The sequence below is a fragment of the Cetorhinus maximus genome, chromosome 13, assembly GCF_964194155.1.
Source record: "Cetorhinus maximus chromosome 13, sCetMax3.hap1.1, whole genome shotgun sequence".
In the NCBI taxonomy this organism is placed as follows: Eukaryota; Metazoa; Chordata; class Chondrichthyes; order Lamniformes; family Cetorhinidae; genus Cetorhinus; species Cetorhinus maximus.
In genome coordinates, this window is record NC_135891.1 from 120,938,309 (window position 1) to 120,959,553 (window position 21,245).

At 46.4% G+C, this 21,245-nt stretch overlaps 1 protein-coding gene across 1 annotated transcript in view; it reads right to left on the reverse strand.

Annotated features, from left to right (window-relative positions):
* Positions 1-4,033: 4,033 nt before the first annotated feature.
* Positions 4,034-21,245, reverse strand: part of kxd1 (KxDL motif containing 1) — a 41,790-nt gene continuing 24,578 nt past the window's right edge. The window contains exons 4-5 of the mRNA XM_078556236.1: positions 16,899-16,945; positions 4,034-4,650 (exon numbers count right to left, since the gene is read on the reverse strand). Of these exons, the coding sequence (XP_078412362.1) occupies positions 4,409-4,650; positions 16,899-16,945 (289 nt within the window). The 3' untranslated portion in view covers positions 4,034-4,408. The remainder of the gene's footprint in view (positions 4,651-16,898; positions 16,946-21,245) is intronic.

Genomic DNA, 21,245 nt, shown 5'->3' on the forward strand with positions numbered 1-21,245 from the left:
TTCCTGTGCCTTGAAGCCACTTGTTTGTGTGTGAGTGAGCGTGTGTGCGTGAGAGTGAGAGTGTGTGTGACAGAAGGAAAAGAAGTGAGCGAGTGAGAGAGAGATGCCTGTGCTTGAGGTATAGGGTATCTCAGCTGGTGGGTTTCTAGGGTTCATTCTTGGCCTGTGCTGAGTGTCACAGCCTGGGATTTCAGTGAGTGGCTCATTGTTAGTGGGAGGACAATCTGCTTCACAGTATGCCCGCTTGAGGTAAATAAGGATGTCAGGGAAGGATATAATCCACTGTGGTGCCTTACATGTTGAAATAGTTTTCTGTCACACTGTGTAGGGCCCTGGCTGAGGTACCAGAAGGTGACAGACACCCTAGCAGTAGCAAATTATAATATATTGGGGTCCCAGCCTCAAATCTGGCTCTAAGCTTAGGCTTGGTCACAGCTAGGAAGAGTAACTACTCCCCTCTTCGAGGGTGTCTGTTGTGCTCAGTATCTAACTGCACAATAGTGTTCCCCTGGGGTAAATGAGGGGATCCTGTCTCCCAGTGTGATCTGAACTGGGTCTTGTGTCTGTCCACCCATCTGTCTAAATGCTTGGTGAGATAGACCAAAAATGAAGCAATGCTTTCAGGCTGAACAAACAGATACAGTCCTCTCATTGCTCTGACACGAGAGTGACGGGTCCTAACTCCATCCATGATACCACATATAGCAAACATGGTTGTTTCTGGCTGAATCATTAATATCCTTTAGCAAAGGGAATCTGTCAGTCTCCTGGTCTGTTCTACATGTGACTCCACCCCACACCGATTGACTGACTCAACACTCCAGTGCAATAAAGGATGGGCAGTACACAAGCTCAGAGTATTGCTAACATTAAATTAAAAAGCGGGCACCCAGTGCAGAGGGGGGCCGGGAGGGAGGAGGACCTCCTCATGAACCTGCTCCTGGGCCTGGCCAAGTTGGCAGGTTCAGACAGTGGGCGATCGAGGGGGTTGTCCAACCCGACTGTCTGCTCCTTTTCCACGGCTACATTCGCAGTCGGGTGCCCATGGAGAGGGAGCACGCAGTGTCTGCCAGCATCAATGAGGTCTTCCATGCCCGGTGGGCACCGCAGGGACTGGGGTGTTTTATTGACCCCCTTAATCACATTTAGATTTAATGTTTGTAAGTTTCCTTTAAATTTTGTCTTTGGTTTTTCCAGTATTCCTAATTTAGGGGCTGTGTTTATTTTGTCCCTCATTTTGTTAATTTAGTTTAATTGGTTGATTCCAAAAGAGTTAAAGGGGCCATTTTCAAGTTGATAGGCTATGACTAGTGGAGTACCGCAAGGATCAGCGCTGGGACCTCAGCTATTTACAATCTATAGTAATGATTTAGACAAAGAGACAGAGGGTAATGTATCTAAGTTTGCTGATGATACCAAGCTAGGTGGGAAGGTAAGCTGTGGGTAGAACATAGAGAGGCTGCAAAGAGATATAGACAGGGTAAGTGAGTGGGCAACAAGATGGCAGATGGCGTATAATGTGGAGAGGTGTGAGGTTATTTACTTTGGCCGTAAGAATAAAAATGCAGAGTATTTTTTAAAAGGCATGAAACTTGTAAATGTTAATATTCAGAGAGACCTGGGTGTGCTAGTACAAGGAACACAGAAAAATAACATGCAGGTGCAGCAAGCAATTAGGAAGGCAAATGGCATGATGACCTTTATTGCAAAGGGATTCGAGTAGAGGAATAAATAAGTCTTGCTACAATTCTACAGCACTTTGGTGAGATCATACCCGGAATAACGTGTGCAATTTTGGTCTCCATATATTTAAGGAAGGATATACTTACATTGGAGGCGGTACAGCGAAGGTTCTACTAGATGGGGCCCTGGGAGGAGAGCATTGCCCTAGGATTAGAGGCTGAATAAATTGTGTCTATATTCTCTGGAGTTTAGAATAATGAGAGGTGATGTCATTGAAACATACAGGATTCTGAAGGGATAAAAACAAAAAACTACTGCGGATGCTGGAAATCCAAAACAAAAACAGAATTACCTGGAAAAACTCAGCAGGTCTGGCAGCATCGGTGGAGAAGAAAAGAGTTGACGTTTCAAGTCCACATGACCCTTCAAGGGGCTTGACAGGGTCGATATTAAGAGATGGTTTACCCTGGCTGGGGAATCCAGAATACAGGGGCACAGCCTCAGGATAAGGGGCTGATCATTTTGACCAAGATGAGAAGAGATTTCTTCACTCAGAGGTTTGTGAATCTTTGGAATTCTCTACCCCAGGGAGTTGTGGATGCTCCATCGCTGAATATATTTAAGGCTGAGATAGACAGATTTTTGGTCTCGCAGGGAATTAAGGGATATGGGGAGTGGGCAGGAAAGTGGAGTTGAAGCCCAAGATCAGCCATGATCGTATTGAATGACGTGCCATCTTCTCCTGCTCTGATTTTTTGTGTTATGTTCTGCCCAAAGACAGCTGCCTGTGCACCGAAGAGACAGTAAGGAGAAACTGTAGTGAACTTGGCCAATTTTCGGTTATGGTTCCATCCCTTTCTGTGGCCACTGGCTCAGGCTGAATGAGGCTATCCCCAACTTCCGTGACCTAACTGACCACAAACTCTCCTTCAACCCCTATATCCTCTCACTTACCATGTACATAATACCAGCTGTCTCCACTCCTGCCTCTGTTGCTGAAACCTGCATCCTAACTAGGACCAACTCCAATTCACCCATCACCCTTTGCTCATTAATCCTACATTGGTTCCCAATCCACCAAACTACTCAAATTTAAAATTTTCATCCTCATGTTTAATCCTTCGAGGGCCCTGCCCCTCCCTTTTTTTTGTAACTTCCTCCAATCCTAAACCTTTTGAGATCTCTGTGCTCCTCCAATTCTGATCCTCTTGAGCATCCCTAATTTTAAACTCTCCACCATTGGCGGCCGTGCCTTCAGCTGCCTGGGCCCTAAGCTCTGGAATTCCCTCCCTAAACCTGTCCACCTTTCTCCCACCATTTCCTACATTACAAGAGTGACTGCAATTCAAAAATACTTCCTTGGCTGTAAAACGCTTTGGAACATCCAATGGTCATGAAATTTGCCATATAAATGCAAGCCTTTATTGTATCTCTTCCTTCCATTAAGGCACTATATAAAATATACCTCTTTGACCAAGTTATTGGTTACCCATCCTAATATCATATGTGGATCAGTTTTGTTTGATAATCACCTCTGTGAAGTGCTTGAGGGCATTTTACAGTTAAAGGTGCTATGTAATACATGTTGTTGTAATCCGGTAGATATCTGATGGATATTAGCACAATGATGGATGTGAGCAGTCCAGCTCTGGGCACGTAAACACCTGGAAAGTTGGTCCTCTTGCAAGAAGTCCTGTAATGAGGAAGCACTGAAAGCTATACTTCTCAATGAAGAGATGAGAAAACAAGTGGCAGCATAGTTAATAATCAGCAATGTAACTATAACGAGCAGCATACCTTTAACAACTGACAGTGAAAACTTAACTAGTAACAAACTTTAATATGTTCCTTACTGAAGGGTAGTAACTTACTGAATTTCAAGTGGGTAAGATTAGGATCAAAGCAGAGTTAATAAAACAGACCATGGACTGCCCTAACAAGCTGGAAAATTGGAGTGGAATCAAGTGAAGAACATTCAGTGCGAGTGCAGGACAGGAATCCTTTGCACAGTGCAACTTCAGCATGTGACAGTTTTCAGGCCTCACTTGCCGCTTTTCCACTTTTACTTGTAGGATCCTCATCTGTTTGGCAGTCTCGTCATTCCTGAGGTTTCTTACAAGGATTCAGTTTAAAATTGCCATGTCTTAATTCAAAAAGAGACTATTAAAATCCACATTGCTACCTACCTTTTCTGACTGTGATTCACAGCATCCCAGCAATAGAAGCATCACTGGCTGAGATAAAATGCTGAGTTTTTTTGGAGGACTGGGCGACAAGCATTTTCGCCGTCCCAACTGTGGCATTCTCAACACATCAACAATTAACCTGTCCCACCCGACACCGCAACACATTCTATTCCATCGGCTGCAGCTGCTGGCGACATTTTATTTTGTCTCATTGTACATTTTTATCATAAATCCACACTGCACAAATCCTACAGTCACACTGAGTGTGTTTCATGTTAACCCCCAGGATCACATAGTGAGTGGGGGGTCACCGAATATTTTTAGAAACAGTAATTCACGCTGCAATAAAAAAAAACAAGAAAAACAGCCAACGCTTGAAGAGAATTCATAGCTCCTCAGGCATTAACTTCAGTGTCTTTGCTCTGACAGTAATGGGCTAGAAGCTTCTTTAAGAGCTTGCTGGGTCCTTGAGCCTGGTTTCCAGGCTGCCTACACCCCTCCTGATGGAGGAGACACATTATCCAGGTGCATTTTGGAGTTTACTCTCCCCCACCTACCCTGACAGACTGCTCATGACCATCAATCTGTCCCTTAGTAGCCAGAGTGTTGGCAAGTCCCTGTGAGGCGTCTTCTGAGTCCCCACTTGCTCCAGTAGACAGTAATGTTGGGCTGGTATTACTGGAGTCAGAGCTCAGATCCAAAGTGGCAGAAAGCGGTAATGAGCCCTGTGGGATTGGATCAAAATCCTCATCATCTTCTGCAGCCAGGGAATTGTAGGTACCTATACCCCCAAAAACAGAAGCAAACATCAGTGAGATCTGGTCACACATCAACCCAGTTAACAGACCTCAGTTACTGACCATTGCCACTCATACAAGATATAGCCCACACAATCCAAACTCAACCATTCACCCCATCCTTACCCAACCCATTCCTACCCCATCTTGCAACTCCAACATCTACCCCACTCACCACCCAACTTCTAGCTCACACCCAACCATTCCATGGCACACCATTACCCACAACCCTGCCCAAGATCCTCAATACATCAGATACAAAGAGAAACTATTGGCAGCATTTCACACTTCAGTGAATAACTGGAGATAGCTCCTCCAGACCAATATCTTTAAATCAGTTCATTGTTTGACTTTTCCTTCCTCTGGGTGATGTGCTGTTTCCTCTGTGGCTCCAGTGATTCTCTACTTGCTGGAACCTTTCCTCAGGCAGCAGTCATGTCCTGGCACCTCACCCAAGTCCATATGAGTGTTATAAGTCTACAGCACAGAAACATGGCGTTTCATCCAACTAGTCTGTGCTGGTGTTTCTGCTCTACATGTGCCTCCTCCCACTGTACTTCATTTAATCCTATGAGTATATCCTTCTATTCATGATATCATTAGAATCATGAGCAGTTCTGGGCACCATACTTGAGGAAGGATGTGAAAGCATTGGAGAGAGTACAGAGGAGATTCACAAGAATGATTCCAGGGATAAAGAACTGAGGATAAATTGGAGAGGTTGGGTCTGTTTTCCTTAGAGAAAAGGCAGCTGAGAGGAGACTTGATAGAGGTATTCAAGATCCTGAGGGGTATGGACTGGGTAAATAGTGAGAAACTGTTCCCATTCAAGAGTACATCAAGAACTAGAGGGCACAGATTCAAAATAATGGGCGAAAGGAATAGAAGTGATGTGAAGGAATTCTTTTTCACCCAGAAGGTGGTTGGAGTCTGGAATGAACTTCCTGAAAGGGTGGTAGAGGCAGGTTTGATTGAGGTATTTAAAAAGGAATTGACTTGCTACCTGAAAAGAAAGAATGTGCAAGGTTACAGGGATAAAGAAGGGGAGCGTTATTTGGTGGAATGCTCTTTCAGAGAGCCAGAGACTCAAAGGGCCGAATGGCCTCCTTTTGCACTGTAAAGATTCTGATTCTGTGATTCTGAAGAGCAGGAGTAGGCCATTCGGCCCCTTGAGCCTGCTCTGCTATTCAATAAGATCATGGTCAAGTTGACTGTAGCTTTAACTCCACTTTTCTGCCTGTCTCCCATTACCATTGACTCTCTTTCGGATCAAAAATCTTTCTAATTCAGCCTTGAATATATTCAGTTTCCCAGCCTCCACTGCTCCCTGTGGAAGAGAATTCCAAAGAAATTCCTCCTCACATCTGACGTAAATGGGAGACCCTTTATTTATTAAACTGTGCCCCCTAGTCGTAGACTCCCCTATGAGGGGAAATATCCTCTCAAGCCCCGTCAGATATTAGGCCCAATCTGCTCAACCTTTCCTCATAAAACTAATCCTCATCCCAGGAATCAGCCTAGTGAACCATTTCTGAATTGCCTCCGATGCAAGTATATTCCATCTTAAGTAAGCGAATCAAAATTGTATATAGTACTCCAGGTGTGGTCTCACCAATGCCCTGTACAGTTGAAGCAAGACTTTCCTACTTTTGTACTCCAACCCCATTGTGATAAATGACAACATGCCATTGTCTTCATAATTACCTGCTGTACCTGGATGTTGATTTTTGTGATTCATGTACAAGGACACCCTGATTCCTCTGTACCACAGAATTCTGCAATCTCTCGCCGTTTAAATAATACTTTACATAAGATGTAGGAACAGAAGTAGGCCATTCAGCCCATCAAGTCTGCTCCGCCATTCAATAAGATCATGGCTGATCTGATAATCCTCCACTCCACTTTCCTGCCTTTTCTCCATAGCCCTTGATTCCCTTACAAATTAAAAATCTGTCTATCTCAGCCTTGAATATACTTAACGACCCAGCCTCTACAGCCCTCTGCAGTAAAGAATTCCACAGATTGACTACCCTCTGAGGGAAGAAATTCCTTCTCATCTCTGTCTTAAATGGACGACCCCTTACTCTGAGATTATGCTCTCTGGTTCTAGACTCTCAGCATCTACCCTGTCAAGCCCCCTAAAAATCTTATATGTTTCAATAAGGTCACCTCTCATTCTTCTAAACTCCAATGAGTACAAGCCCAACCTACTCAACCTCTCCTCATAAGAAAATCCCTCCATACCCGGAATCAACCTAGTGAACCTTCGCTGGATTGCCTCCAATGCCACTATATCTTTCCTTAGATAAGGGGACCAAAACTGTTCACAGTATTCTAGATGAGGTCTACCTAGTGCCTTGTATAGTTTTAGCAAGACTTCCCTATTTTTATACTCCATTCCCTTTGAAATAAAGGCCAACATTCCATTTGCCTTCCCTATTACCTGCTGAATTTGTATGTTAGCTTTTTGTGATTCATGTTAGAAGACCTCCAAATCCCTCTGTGCTGCAGCTTTCTGCAGTCTTTCTCCATTTAAATAATATTCAGCTCTTCTATTCTTCCTCCCAAAGTGCATAACCTCACATTTTCGCACATTATATTCCATCTGCCAAGTTTTTGCCCACTCACTTAACCTGTCTATATCCCTCTGTCGACTCGCTGCGTCATCCTCACCCCTTGCTTTCCCACCTATTTTGGTGTCATCAGCAAACTTGGTGACAGTACATTCACTTCCCTCATCCAAGACATTGATATATATTGTAAACAATTGTGGCCCCAGCATTGATCCCTGTGACACTCCACTAATTACAGGTTGCCACCCTGAAAATGCCCCCCTTATCCTAACTCTCTGTCTTCTATTAGTTAGCCAATCCTCTATCCATGCTAATATACTACCCCCAACACCATAGGCTCTTATCTTATTAGGTAGCCTTATGTGCAGTACCTTATCGAACGCCTTTTGAAAATCCAAACATATTACATCTACTGGTTCCCCTTTATCTATCCTGCTTGTTACCTCCTCAAAGAATTCTAATAAATTTGTCAGGCATGATTTCCCCTTCAAGAAGCGATGCTAACTGGCCTGTAATTACCTGCTTTTTGTCTCCCTTTTTGAATAAAGGTGTTACATTGGTAGTTATCCAATCCTCTGGGACTTTTCCAGAACGTAAGGACTCTTGGAAGATAATATCCACTATCTCTGCAGCTACTTCCTTTAATATCCTAGGGTGCAACCCATCAGATCCAGGGGACTTATCAGACTTTAGCCCCATTAGTTTCCCTAGTACTTTTTCTCTAGTGATAATTATTGTATTTACTTCCTCTCCCCTTTCTCCCCTCGACTATTTAGTATTTTTGGAATGCTATTAGTGTCTTCTACCTTGAAGACTGATGCAAAGTATTTGTTCAACTCCCCAGCCATTTCCTGGTTCTTCATTATCCAATCCTCTTTCCATGCCAATATGTTACCCTCTGCACCATCAGCTCTTTTGCATTATAATATTTGATGTGGCACCTTGTCAAATGTCTTCTGGAAATCTAAGGACTGCACAAAGGAAGATGTTGTGGTTGTTGGAAATCAATCATCTCAGTTGCAGAACATCACTGCAGGGGTTCCTCAGGATAGTGCCCAAGGCTCAACCATCTTCAGTTGCTTGATCAATGACCTTCCCTCCATCATAAGGTCAGAAGCAGGGATGTTCTCTGATGATTGCAAAACGTTCAGCACCATTTGCAACTCCTCAGATACTGAAGCAGTCCGTGTCCATATGCAGCAAGACCTGGACAATATCCAGGTTTGGGCTGACAAGTGGCAAATAACATTTGCGCCACACAAGTGCCAGGCAATGACCATCTCCAACAACATACTCTAACCATTGCCCCTTGACATTCAATGGCATTACCATCGCTGAATCCCCCACTATCAACATCCTGGGGGTTACCATTGACCAGAAACTGAACTGGACTAACCATATAAATACTATGGCTACAACAGCAGGTCAGAGGCCAGGAATCCTGTGGCGAGTAACTCACCACCTGACCCCCCAAAGCCTGTCCACCATCTGCAACGCACAAGTCAGGAGTGTGATGGAATATGCTTCACTTGCCTGAATGAGTGCAGCTCCCACAACACTCAAGGAGCTTGACACTGTCCAAGACAAAGCAGCCCGCTTGATTGGCACCCCATCCACAAACATTCACTCTCTCCACCATCGACGCACATTGGCTGCAGTGTGTACCATCTACAAGATGCACTGCAGGAATTCACCAAGGCTCCTTAGGCAGCACCTTCCAAACCCACGACCACTACCATCTAGAAGGACAAGGGCAGCAGACACATGGGAACACCACCACCTGGAAGTTCCCCTCCAAGTTACTCACCATCCTGACTTGGAAATATATCACCGTTCCTTCACTGTCGTTGGGTCAAAATCCTGGAACTCCCTCTCTAACAGCACTGTGGGTGTGCCTACACCACATCAACTGCAGCGGTTCAAGAAGGCAACTCACCATCGCCTTCTCAAGGGCAATTAGGGATGGGCAATAAATGCTGGCCCAGCCAGCGAAGCCCACATCCCATGAAAGAATAAAAAAGTTTCCCCTTTATCGACGCAGCTTGTTACTTCCTCAAAGAACGTCAATAAATTAGTCAAACATGGTTTCCCTTTCACAAAACCCCATTAACTCTGCCTGCTTGCAATGAGATTTCCTAAGTGTCCCACAATAACCTCCTTAACAATAGGTTCCAGCATTTCCCCTATGACAGATATTGGGCTAACTGTCTCCCTCCTTTCTTGAATAAAGGAGTCACATTCCTTATTTTCCAGTCTGATGGGACCTTTCCAGAATCTAGGGAATTTTGGAAAATTCAAACCAATGCATCCACTATCTCAGCAGCTCCATCAGGACTAGGGACTTGTCAGCTAATAATTTTCTCAGTCCCCTTTTTCTGGTGGTTGTCATTATTTTAAGCTCCACCCTCCCTTTCACCTCCCAATTCACAATTATTTCTGGGATATTATTTGTATCCTCTACATTGAAGACAGCTGCAAAATATCTGTTCAATTCATCCACCATTTCCTAATTTTCCATTATTAATTCCTCAGACTCGCTCTCTATAGGACCAATACTCACTTAACCTACTCCCTTACTTTTTAAATATCCATAGAAACTCCTGCCATCTGTTTTTATACTTCTAGCTAGCTTTCTCTAATACTCTAATTTCTCCCTCCTATTAATCTTTTAGTTGTTCTTTGCTGTTCTTTGTATTCTATGCAATCTTCTGACCTGCCACTCATCTTTGCAAAATTATATGTTTTTTCTTTCAATCTGATATGATCTTTAACTTGTTTGGTTAGGCACAGATGGTGCATTCTTCCCAAAGGGTCTTTCTTTCTCACTGGAATAAATGGGCAGGCTGTGATTAGTGGGGTACCACAAGGATCAGTGCTGGGGCCCCTGCTCTTCACAATCTATATCAATGATTTAGATGTGGGAACCAAATGTAATATTTCCAACACAGAGATAAAAACAAAAAACTACTGTGGATGCTGGAAATCCAAAACAAAAACAAAAACAAAATTACCTGGAAAAACTCAGCAGGTCTGGCAGCATCGGCGGAGAAGAAAAGAATTGACGTTTCGAGTCCTCACGACCCTTCAACAGAACTGAGTATAGTTAGGAGAGGGGTGAAATATAAGCTGGTTTAAGGTGGGGGGTGGGGGGGGAGAGAAGTTGGGGTGGGGGGTGGTGGTTGTAGGGACAAGCAAGCAGTGATAGGAGCAGATAATCAAAAGATGTCACAGACAAAAAGATCAAAGAGGTGTTGAAGGTAGTGATATTATCTAAGAAAATGTGCTAATTAAGAATGGATGGCAGGACACTCAAGGTACAGCTCTAGTGGGGTGGGGTGGAAAGACTGACAAGGTATTAGTTGTAGATTTAAAACTAATGGAAATAGGTGGGAAAAGAAAACTCTACATAGATTATTGATATTAATAAATTATTATTTCCCACCTATTTCCATTATTTTTAAATCTACAACTAATACCTTGTCAGCCTTTCCACCCCACCCCACTAGAGCTGTACCTTGAGTGTCCTGCCATCCATTCGTAATTAGCACATTTTCTTAGATAATATCACCACCTTCAACACCTCTTTGATCCTTTTGTCTGTGACATCTTTTGATTATCTGCTCCTATCACTGCTTGCTTGTCCCTACAACCATCCCCCCACCCCCCCCACCAACTTCTCTCCCCCCGCCCCCCCACCTTAAACCAGCTTATATTTCACCCCTCTCCTAACTATACTCAGTTCTGTTGAAGGGTCGTGAGGACTCAAAACGTCAACTCTTTTCTTCTCCGCCGATGCTGCCAGACCTGCTGAGTTTTTCCAGGTAATTTTGTTTTTGTTTTTGTAATATTTCCAAGTTCGATGACACAAAACTAGGTGGAAATGCGAGTTGTGAGGAAGATGGAAAGAGGCTTAAAGGGATTTAGACAGACTAAGTGAACGGGCAAGAACATGGCAAATGGAATATAACACGGAAAAATGTGAAGTTATTCACTTTGGTAAGAAAAACAGAAATACAGAGTACTTTTTAAATGCTGAGATATTGAGAAGTGTTGAAGTCCAAAGTGTTGATGGGTGTCCTTATTCATAAGTCACTGAAAGCTAGCAAGCAGGTGCAGCAAGCAATTGGGAAGGCAAACAGTGAGATCTCACTTGAAAGATAGTGTACAGCTTTGGTTTCCTTACCTATGGACTGATGTACTTGTCATAGAGGGAGTGCAACCAGGGTTCACCAGACTAATCCTTAGGATGGTGTGATTGCCTTATGAGGAGACATTGAGGAAACTACGCCTATATTCTCTAGAGTTTAGAAGAATGAGAGGTGATCTCATTGAAGCATATAAAATTCTTTCAGGGTCCAACAGGGGTGATGCAGGAAGGATGTTTCCCCTGACTAGGGTGTCTAGAACCAGGGGACATAGTCTCAGAATAAGAGGTAGGCCATTTAGGATGAGGAGGAATTTCTTCATTCAGAAAGTGGTGAATCCTTGGAATTCTCTACCCTAGGGTGCTGTGAAGGCTCAGTCATTGAGTATGTTCAAGACAGAGATCGATAGATTTCTACATATTGAAGATATCAAGGGATATGGGGAAAGTGCAGGAAAATGGCATTGAGGTAGATAAGCCATGACCCAATCGAATGGCGAAGCAGGCTCAAGGAGCAGAAGCCTACTCCTACTCCCTACGTTCCTCTGATTATCTTACATTGATGGCCCCTTCTTTGACTGTCCCAAAAGTGGAAACATTTTCTCTATGTCAACCGCATCAAACATTTTCATAATCTTAAAGACCTCTATCAGGTTATTGCCTCACCTATCTCTTGTACAGTCACAATCTGATCATTCTTTCCTGATAGTATCACAGAATTGTTACAACACAGAGGTGGCCATTTGGCCCATTGTGTCTCCACTGGCTCTCTGTATGAGCAATTCACTTAGTGCCATTCTCCTGCCTTCATGTAATGCTGCACATTCCTCCTTTTCAGATAACACTCTAATTCCCTTTTGAATGCTTCATTCGAACCTGCCTCCACCACACTCTAAGGCAGTGCTTCCTTTCAATTCTGGTATTATTGCTGTGAATCATTTTTGCACTCTCAAGTGCATCTATATCTTTGCTTATAATATGGAAACCAATGTGATATAACTAAAGTTCTCTACAAATTTAACATAACTTGTCTGCTTTTCAACTGTATTCCTTTGCTTTTTAAAAACAATATTTTTACTAAACCGTGCCAGTACTTTTAGTATTTACATATCTATGGCCCCAGATTCCTGCTGCTCCTCTAACCCACTGGCACTCAAGATTTCCCAGGGCGTTTTTGGCTTCCTTATTCTTCCTACCAAAAGGTACACCTCACAATTCTCTGTATTGCAATTCATTAGCCAATTGCATGTTCATTCTGCATGTCTATTGATGTTTTCTCGTATTTTGCTGCAGCCCCCGCCCCTAAATTAATGACACCACCCCCCAGTGTGTTTTTTTATTCATTCATGGGATGTGGGCTTCACTGGCTGGGCCAGCATTTATTGCCCATCCCTAATTGCCCTAGAGAAGGCGGTGGTGAGCTGCCTTCTTGAACCACTGCAGTCCATGTAGTGTAGGTACACCCACAGTGCTGTTAGGGAGGGGGTTCCAGGATTTTGACCCAGTGACAGTGAAGGAACGGCGATATATTTCCAAGTCAGGATGGTGAGTAACTTTGAGCGGAACTTCCAGGTGGTGGTGTTCCCATCTGTCTGCTGCCCTTGTCCTAGATGGTAGTGGTCGAGGGTTTGTAAGGTGATGTCTAAGGAGACTTGGTGAATTCCTGCAGTGCATCTTGTAGATGGTACACACTGCTGCTACTGTGCGTCGGTGGTGGAGGGAGTGAATGTTTGTGGGTGGGGCGCCAACCAAGCGGACTGCTTTGTCCTGGATGGTATCCAGCTTCATCAGTGGGAGCTGCACTCATCCAGGCTAGTGGGGAGTATTCCATCACATTCCTGACTTGTGCCTTGTAGATGGTGGACAGGCTTTGGGGAGTCAGGAGGTGAGTTACTCACCGCAGGATTCCTAGCCTCTGACCTGCTCTTGTAGCCACAGTATTTATATGGCTAGTCCAGTTCAGTTTCTGGTCAATGGTAATCCCCAGGATGTTGATAGTGGGCGATTCAGCGATGGTAATGCCATTGAACATCAAGGGGTGATGTTGGATTCTCTCTTGTGGGAGATGGTCATTGCCTGACACTTGTGTGACGCGCATGTTACTTGCCACTTAGCCCAAGCCTGGATATTGTCCAGGTCTTGCTGCATTTGGACATGGACTGCTTCAGTATCTGAGGAGTTGTGAATGGTGCTGAACATTGTGCAATCATCAGCGAACATCCCCACTTCTGACCTTATGATAGAAGGAAGGTCATTGGTGAAGCAGCTGAAGATGGTTGGGCCGAGGACACTACCCTGAGGAACTCTTGCAGTGATGTCCTGGAGCTGAGATGACCGACCTCCAACAACCACAACCATCTTCCTTTGTGCTAGGTATGACTCAAACCAGTGGAGAGTTTTCCCCCGATTCCCATTGACTCCAGTTTTGCTAGGGCTCCTTGATGCCACACTCAGTCAAATGCTGCCTTGATATCAAGGGCAGTCACTCTCACCTCACCTCGGGAGTTCAGCTCTTTTGTCCATGTTTGAACCAAGGAGTGGACTCATGGGGCAGTAATTGGCCGGGTTGGATTTGTCCTGCTTTTTGTGTACAGGACACACTTGGGCAATTTTCCATATAGCCGGGTAGATGCCAGTGTTGTAGCTGTACTGGAACAGCTTGTCCAGGGGTGCGGCAAGTTCTGGAGCACAAGTCTTCAGTGCTATTGCCAGAATATTGTCAGGGCCCATAGCCTTTGCAGTATCCGGTGCCTTCAGCCGTTTCATGATATCACGTAGAGTGAATCAAATTGGCTGGAGACTGGCATCTGTGATGCTGGGGACCTCTGGAGGACAACGAGATGGATCATCCACTCGGCACTTCTGGCTGAAGATTGTTGCGAATGCTTCAGCTTTACCTTTTGCACTGTCCTGGGCTCCTGCATCATTGAGGATGGGGATATTTGTGGAGCCTCCTCCTCCAGTGAGTTGTTTAATTGCCCACCGCCATTCAGGACTGGATGAGGCAGGACTGCAGAGCTTAGATCTGATCCGTTGGTTGTGGGATCGCTTAGCTCTGTCTATCACTTGCTGCTTGTGCTGATTGATATGCAAGTAGTCCTGTGTTGTAGCTTCACCAGGTTGACACCTCATTTTTAGATATGCCCGGTGCTGCTCCTGGCATGCCCTCCTGCACTCTTCATTGAACCAGGGTTGATCCCTGGCTCGATGGTAATGGTAGAGTGGGGGATATGCTGGGCCATGAGGTCACAGGTTGTGTTCGAGTACAATTCTGCTGCTGCTGATGGCCCACAGCGCCTCATGAATGTCCATTCTGGAGTGCTAGATCTGTTCGAAATGTATCCCATTTGACACGGTGGTAGTGTCACACAAGACGATGGAGGGTGTCCTCAATGTGAAGTCAGCACTTCGTCTCCACAATGTCTGATTGGTGGTCACTCCTACCGGTATTGTCATGGACAGGTGCATCTGCCGCAGGCAGGTTGGTGAGGATGAGGTCAAGTATGTTTTTCCCTCACCACCTGCCAGAGGCCCAGTCTAGTCATTTAGGACTCGGCCACCTCGGTCAGTAGGGGTGCTAGCGAGCCACTCTTGGTGATAGACATTGAAGTCCCCCACCCAGAGTACATTCAGGTGGCCCTTGCCACCCTCAGTGCTTCCTCCAAGTGATGTTCAACATGGAGGAGCACTGACTCATCAGGTGAGGGAGGGTGGTACGTGGTAATGAGCAGGAGGGTTCCTTGCCCATGTTTGACTTGATGCCATGAGACTTCATGGGGTCCAGAGTCGATGTTGAGGACTCCCAGGGCAACTCTCTCCTGACTGTATACCACTGTGCAGCCACATCTGCTGGGTCTGTCCTGCTGGTGGGACAGGACAAACCCAGGGATGATGATGGTGGAGTCTGGGACATTACCTGTAAGGTATGAATCCGTGAGGATGGCTATGTCAGGCTGTTGCTCGACTAGTCAGTGAGACAGCTCTCCCATTTTTGGCACCCCAGATGTTAGTAAGGAGGACTTTGCAGGGTCGACAGGGCTGAGTTTGCCTTTGTCTCTTCCGGTGCCTAGGTCAGTGCTGGGTGGTCCATCTGGTTTCATTCCTTTTTCGAGACTTTGTAGAGGTTTTTTTTACAACTGAGTGGCTTGCTAGGCTATTCCAGAGGGTATTTAAGGGTCAACCACATTGCTGTGGGTCTGGAGTCACATGTAGGCCAGACCAGGTAAGGACGACAGATTTCCTTCCCTAAGGACATTAGTGAACCAGATGGGTTTTTACAACAATCGACAATGGTTTCACGGTCATCATTAGATTTTTAATTCCAGATTTTTATTGAATTCAAATTTCACCATCTGCTGTGATTTGAACCCAGGTCCCCAGAGCATTACCCTGGGTCTCTGGATTACCAGTCCAGTGACAATACCACCACACCATCAGCTCCACTATCGCAAATTTGGAAAAATTAGTTAGGCATTGAACTGTGAAGGCATCACGAATGCCATCCCTTTCTTTTTAAGTCTGTGGCCTCTTTAGGTTTTTTTTTACAAGGGGTAATTTAAAGCAGCCAACTTGTGCGCGGCTGCACAGGAACCTTTGGTTTGCTGCACTGCTGTAGTTTAGAGGGAACATTGATCATAACTGACCCCAATCCTGTCCTCCTCAGGCATTTACAATTACACATTTTATCCAGTCTTTGGCGAGCTTTTACGCACGCCCAAGGTCAAACTTTCCAGCATGTGTCTCTGTATAGTGATCAGGAGGAAGTATTCTTGCTGATTTTCCAGCAACTGAGATGCTTCCCCAGGTGAAACAGTTAATTCAACACAGACTGTTAGTCTCTGCTCAGAGAATATCTCTGTACACAACCTCTGGATGTGAAGTTTGGCTCCCAAACTTTCCCAAGCTTCAGCAGAGCTTCTGATTGAAAGGATAAAATGGATTAAATAAAATTACTCCTTGGAAGAAGAATTCCAAAATCAGTTGAACTTTACCAAGCAGAGAACAATGCTTCCCACTCAGTTTAGGGCTGATACAAAAATTCAATCTGTTTGGGATATCTGCTCCATCCCACAGAATGCAAAGTGGGAGCAGACGATGTTCATCAACTAGTATCTACACCAAATGCTGTGGAAATGGTTGCGGTTATTATTCTTGCACTAATTAAAGCAAAGTTTTGTAATTCTGAACATTTGCATTTATTTTTGACACAGAATGTGGATTTACTTGATTATTCGATTCAAATGCAATTATTTTTTAAAAAATTCTGGGGCAGTGGGTACTGCATTCATTGCCTGTGCTTCATTACCCTTATCCTTAGGCTCCTGCAGTTCGTACCATTCAAGTGTGAAAAGGCCGAATATCAAAATGCCTCAAAGCAAAGATTTCTGTGTGTTTGTGAAACTTTCCAGACATTGCTATAACTTGTTAAGTGTATAAGGAAATCTTCTACAGCTACCTCAGTTGGATAAAAGGCAAAAGTCTGTGAAAAATGCAGAATTTCCCTGACGATACTTACTGCTGAATGCTTCTGGGTGTTGCTTTGCCAGCTTGTCCTTCAAAATCCTACAAGGAAAAAACAAATGATGGACTCATCACCCCTGGAAAACAGATTCAGACAAACGCTACAAATTTTAGACATTTGACGGAGATGCAAAATGGGATTAACTTCACTACAGAGTGTGACACTGCGCCCGCCCGCCCACAGGGACACTGCGCCCGCCCGCCCACAGGGACACTGCGCCCGCCCACAGGGACACTGCGCCCCGCCCGCCCACAGGGACACTGCGCCCGCCCGCCCACAGGGACACTGCGCCCGCCCGCCCACAGGGACACTGCGCCCGCCCACAGGGACACTGCGCCCGCCCGCCCACAGGGACACTGCGCCCGCCCGCCCACAGGGACACTGCGCCCGCCCACAGGGACACTGCGCCCGCCCGCCCACAGGGACACTGCGCCCGCCCACAGGGACACTGCGCCCCGCCCGCCCACCCACAGGGACACTGCGCCCCGCCCGCCCACAGGGACACTGCGCCCGCCCGCCCACAGGGACACTGCGCCCGCCCACAGGGACACTGCGCCCGCCCGCCCACAGGGACACTGCGCCCGCCCACAGGGACACTGCGCCCCGCCCGCCCGCCCACAGGGACACTGCGCCCGCCCGCCCACAGGGACACTGCGCCCCGCCCGCCCACAGGGACACTGCGCCCCGCCCGCCCACAGGGACACTGCGCCCCGCCCGCCCACAGGGACACTGCGCCCGCCCGCCCACAGGGACACTGCGCCCGCCCGCCCACAGGGACACTGCGCCCGCCCGCCCACAGGGACACTGCGCCCGCCCGCCCACAGGGACACTGCGCCCCGCCCGCCCACAGGGACACTGCGCCCGCCCGCCCACAGGGACACTGCGCCCGCCCGCCCACAGGGACACTGCGCCCCGCCCGCCCACAGCGACACCGCGCCCGCCCGCCCACAGGGACACTGCACCCGCCCGCCCACAGGGACACTGCACCCGCCCGCCCACAGGGACACTGCGCCCGCCCACAGGGACACTGCACCCGCCCACCCACAGGGACACTGCGCCCCGCCCGCCCACAGGGACACTGCGCCCGCCCACAGGGACACTGCGCCCGCCCGTCCACAGCGACACCGCGCCCGCCCGCCCACAGGGACACCGCACCCGCCCGCCCACAGGGACACTGCACCCGCCCACCCACAGGGACACTGCACCCGCCCACAGGGACACCGCGCCCGCCCGCCCACAGGGACACTGCACCCGCCCACCCACAGGGACACTGCACCCGCCCACCCACAGGGACACTGCACCCGCCCACAGGGACACCGCGCCCGCCCGCCCACAGGGACACTGCACCCGCCCACCCACAGGGACACTGCATGTGCCCGCCCACAGGGACACTGCATGTGCCCGCCCACAGGGACAGTGCGCCCACCCACAGGGACACTGCATGTGCCCACCCACAGGGACACTGCATGTGCCCACCCACAGGGACACTGCATGTGCCCACCCACAGGGACACTGCATGTGCCCACCCACAGGGACACTGCATGTGCCCACCCACAGGGACACTGCATGTGCCCACCCACAGGGACACTGCATGTGCCCACCCACAGCCATACTACACGTGCCCACTGACATTAAGTTGATTATGACAGGCCCCGTGGTACACATCCTGCAATGTTCCAGCTATGACGGTATTTGTATAATGCACCTGCGCCCTCCAGTGGCACCAAGCAGTATTTCAATACAGAGCTTATAACCAATTCCTCAATAACACATCAATGTTTTGGCAAAAGTGCAAATATTTTCGCCTTTCCCCTCCCATACAATAATTTGTGACAAAATGAATAGTCACTTGGGCAAATGCGGATGAATTAAGGATTGCCAGCATGGATTTGTTAAGGGCAAATCATGTTTATCCGATTTGTTTGAGTTTTTGATGAGGTAACAGAGGTAACAGAGAGGGTTGATGAGGGCAGTGCCATTGATGTAGTGTACATGGACTTCCTGCAGGCATTTGATAAAGTGCTGCACAACAGATTTGTTAGCAAAGTTGTAACACATGCAATCAAAAATAGTAACATGTGTAAAAAGTTGGCTGAGTGACAGGAAACCAGAGTAGTGGGTGATGAATGTTTTTTGAACTGGGGAAAGGTTTGCAGTGGATTCCCCAGGGGTCGGTGTTAGGGCACTTTCTTTTCCTGATATATATTGATGACCTGGACCTAGCAGGATTTCTAAAATTGTGGATGATATGAAACTTGGAAGCATTATGAACTGTGAGGAGCAGAGTGTAGAACTTCAAAAGGACAGAGACAGGTTGGTGGAATGAGCAGGCAGGTGGCAGATGAAGTTCAATGCAGAGAAATGTGAAGTGAATCATTTTGGTAGGAAGAACATGGAGGACAATATAAAATAAAGAGTATAATTCTAAAGTAGGTGTAGGAGCAGAGGGGCCTGGGTATACATGTGCTTAAACCTGACGGTGACTGAGCAGGTTAAGAGAGTGGTTAATAAAACAAACAGTATCCTAGGCTTTACTAATAGGGGCATAGAGTGCAAGAGCAAGGAGGTTATGTTAAACTGTGTAAAACACTGGTTCAGCCTGAAATGGAGTATTGTGCCCAGTCCTGGGTGCCACACTTTAGGAGAGAAGTAAAGGCATTGGAGAGAGTGAAGAAAAGATTCATGAGAATGATTCCAGGGATGAGGAACTTCAGTTATGTAGATAGATTGGAGAAGTTGGGGCTGTTTTCCTTAGAGAAGAGAAGGTTGAGAGAAGATTTCATAGAGGTATTCAAAATCATCAGCGTTCTGGACAGAAGGTAGGGGAAAACTGTTCCCATTGGTGGAAGGATCGAGAACCAAAGGGCACAGATTTAAGGTAATTGGCAAAAAGAAGCAATGTTGACATGAGGAAAATCTTTTTCACACAGCGAGAGGTTAGAATCTGGAATGCACTGCTGAGAGTGTGGAGGAGGTAGGGTCTATCAAGCAATTAAAGAGGGAATTGGACTATATAAATTAGGAGCAGCAGTAGGCCACTCAGCCCCTCGAGCCTGCTCTGCCAGTCAACAAGACCATGGCTGATCTGATTGTAACTTCAACTTCACATTCCCACCTTCTCCTGATAACCTTTCACCCCTTGCTTATCAAGAATCCATCTAGCTCTGCCTTAAAAATATTCAAAGGCTCTGCTTCCACTGCTTTTTTAGGGAGAGAATCCCAAAGACTCTCAACACTCAGAAAAAATTCTTCTCGTTGGTTATTATCTGAAAAGGAAGAGTGTGCAGGGCTATGCGGAGAAGGTGGGGGAGTGGCTCTAGGTGAATTGCTCCTTTGGAGAGCCAGCACAGACACAATGGGCCAAATGGCCTCCTTGTGTTTTAACAATTCTGTGAAATCATCTCCCCCACTCCACAAGGCTCCCTGCAGTACAATTTCTCCAGGGGCAGTTGTCTGCTGATAACTCGTCCTTCATGTGTCCTGTAAAGAACCTACTTTTCTTTTTCTTGGACTGTGGTTTTAAAATTGGGCTATAGCTTTAAAAACTACCATGGCTGCAGTTTGAGAGACATGTTCACTGGAATAGGATGAGGAATATCTACAATGTTGCTATCCTGGAACAAAGCGTGCCATAAAATAACAGGATGGTGCCGGAAAGGAGTCCTGGACTAAGGGGAACTGCCTGACGACAGCATTTTAATTGGCTCCTGACCAGGTGACCAGAGTTTTGTGTGGTAACAGTGCAGGCAGAACAGCTCCTAGCCTGTAAAGCGGGAAGACCTATAACCTCTATTTCCTATGTTTGTATGATTCCAGTAATTTTGCCATAGTAGCTAGCTGGCTATCCCTCACATCTCTGTAAGCTGCTTTCTCTGAAAACCCCAATCAAGAGGAAAAGGGAAAAAATCACCAGTACAGACATTGAAAAGCAAGTTTTTTCAACCAGTCAACCACAGACTGAAAGTGCTGGGAGACCACCTCACGTCATCAACAACAAACTAAAAGGAATTTGGGAGACATCGATCAAAATCAACTCATCTAATCCTGTACTCTGGATTGGTACTACTGAACTGTTTTATCTCACCCTTAAAATCCATGTTTTGTGCATCTTGTGTGTGTGTTTGTGCATGGGGGTTTAAGAAGGGGTAGAGTTTAAGTTATAGAATTAGAAGTTAGCAGTTAACATTTCTTTCTTTTGCCATTGGTTAACAACAGTTTGTTCAAAAAACAGTTATTTACTTATTAAGTTTACAAACTTGGTGCTTGTATTCTGTTAACCTAAATTAAACAGTTAGGTAGAATTGGGGCAATCTGGTGGTTGGGTCAAGCTTTTCACATTCG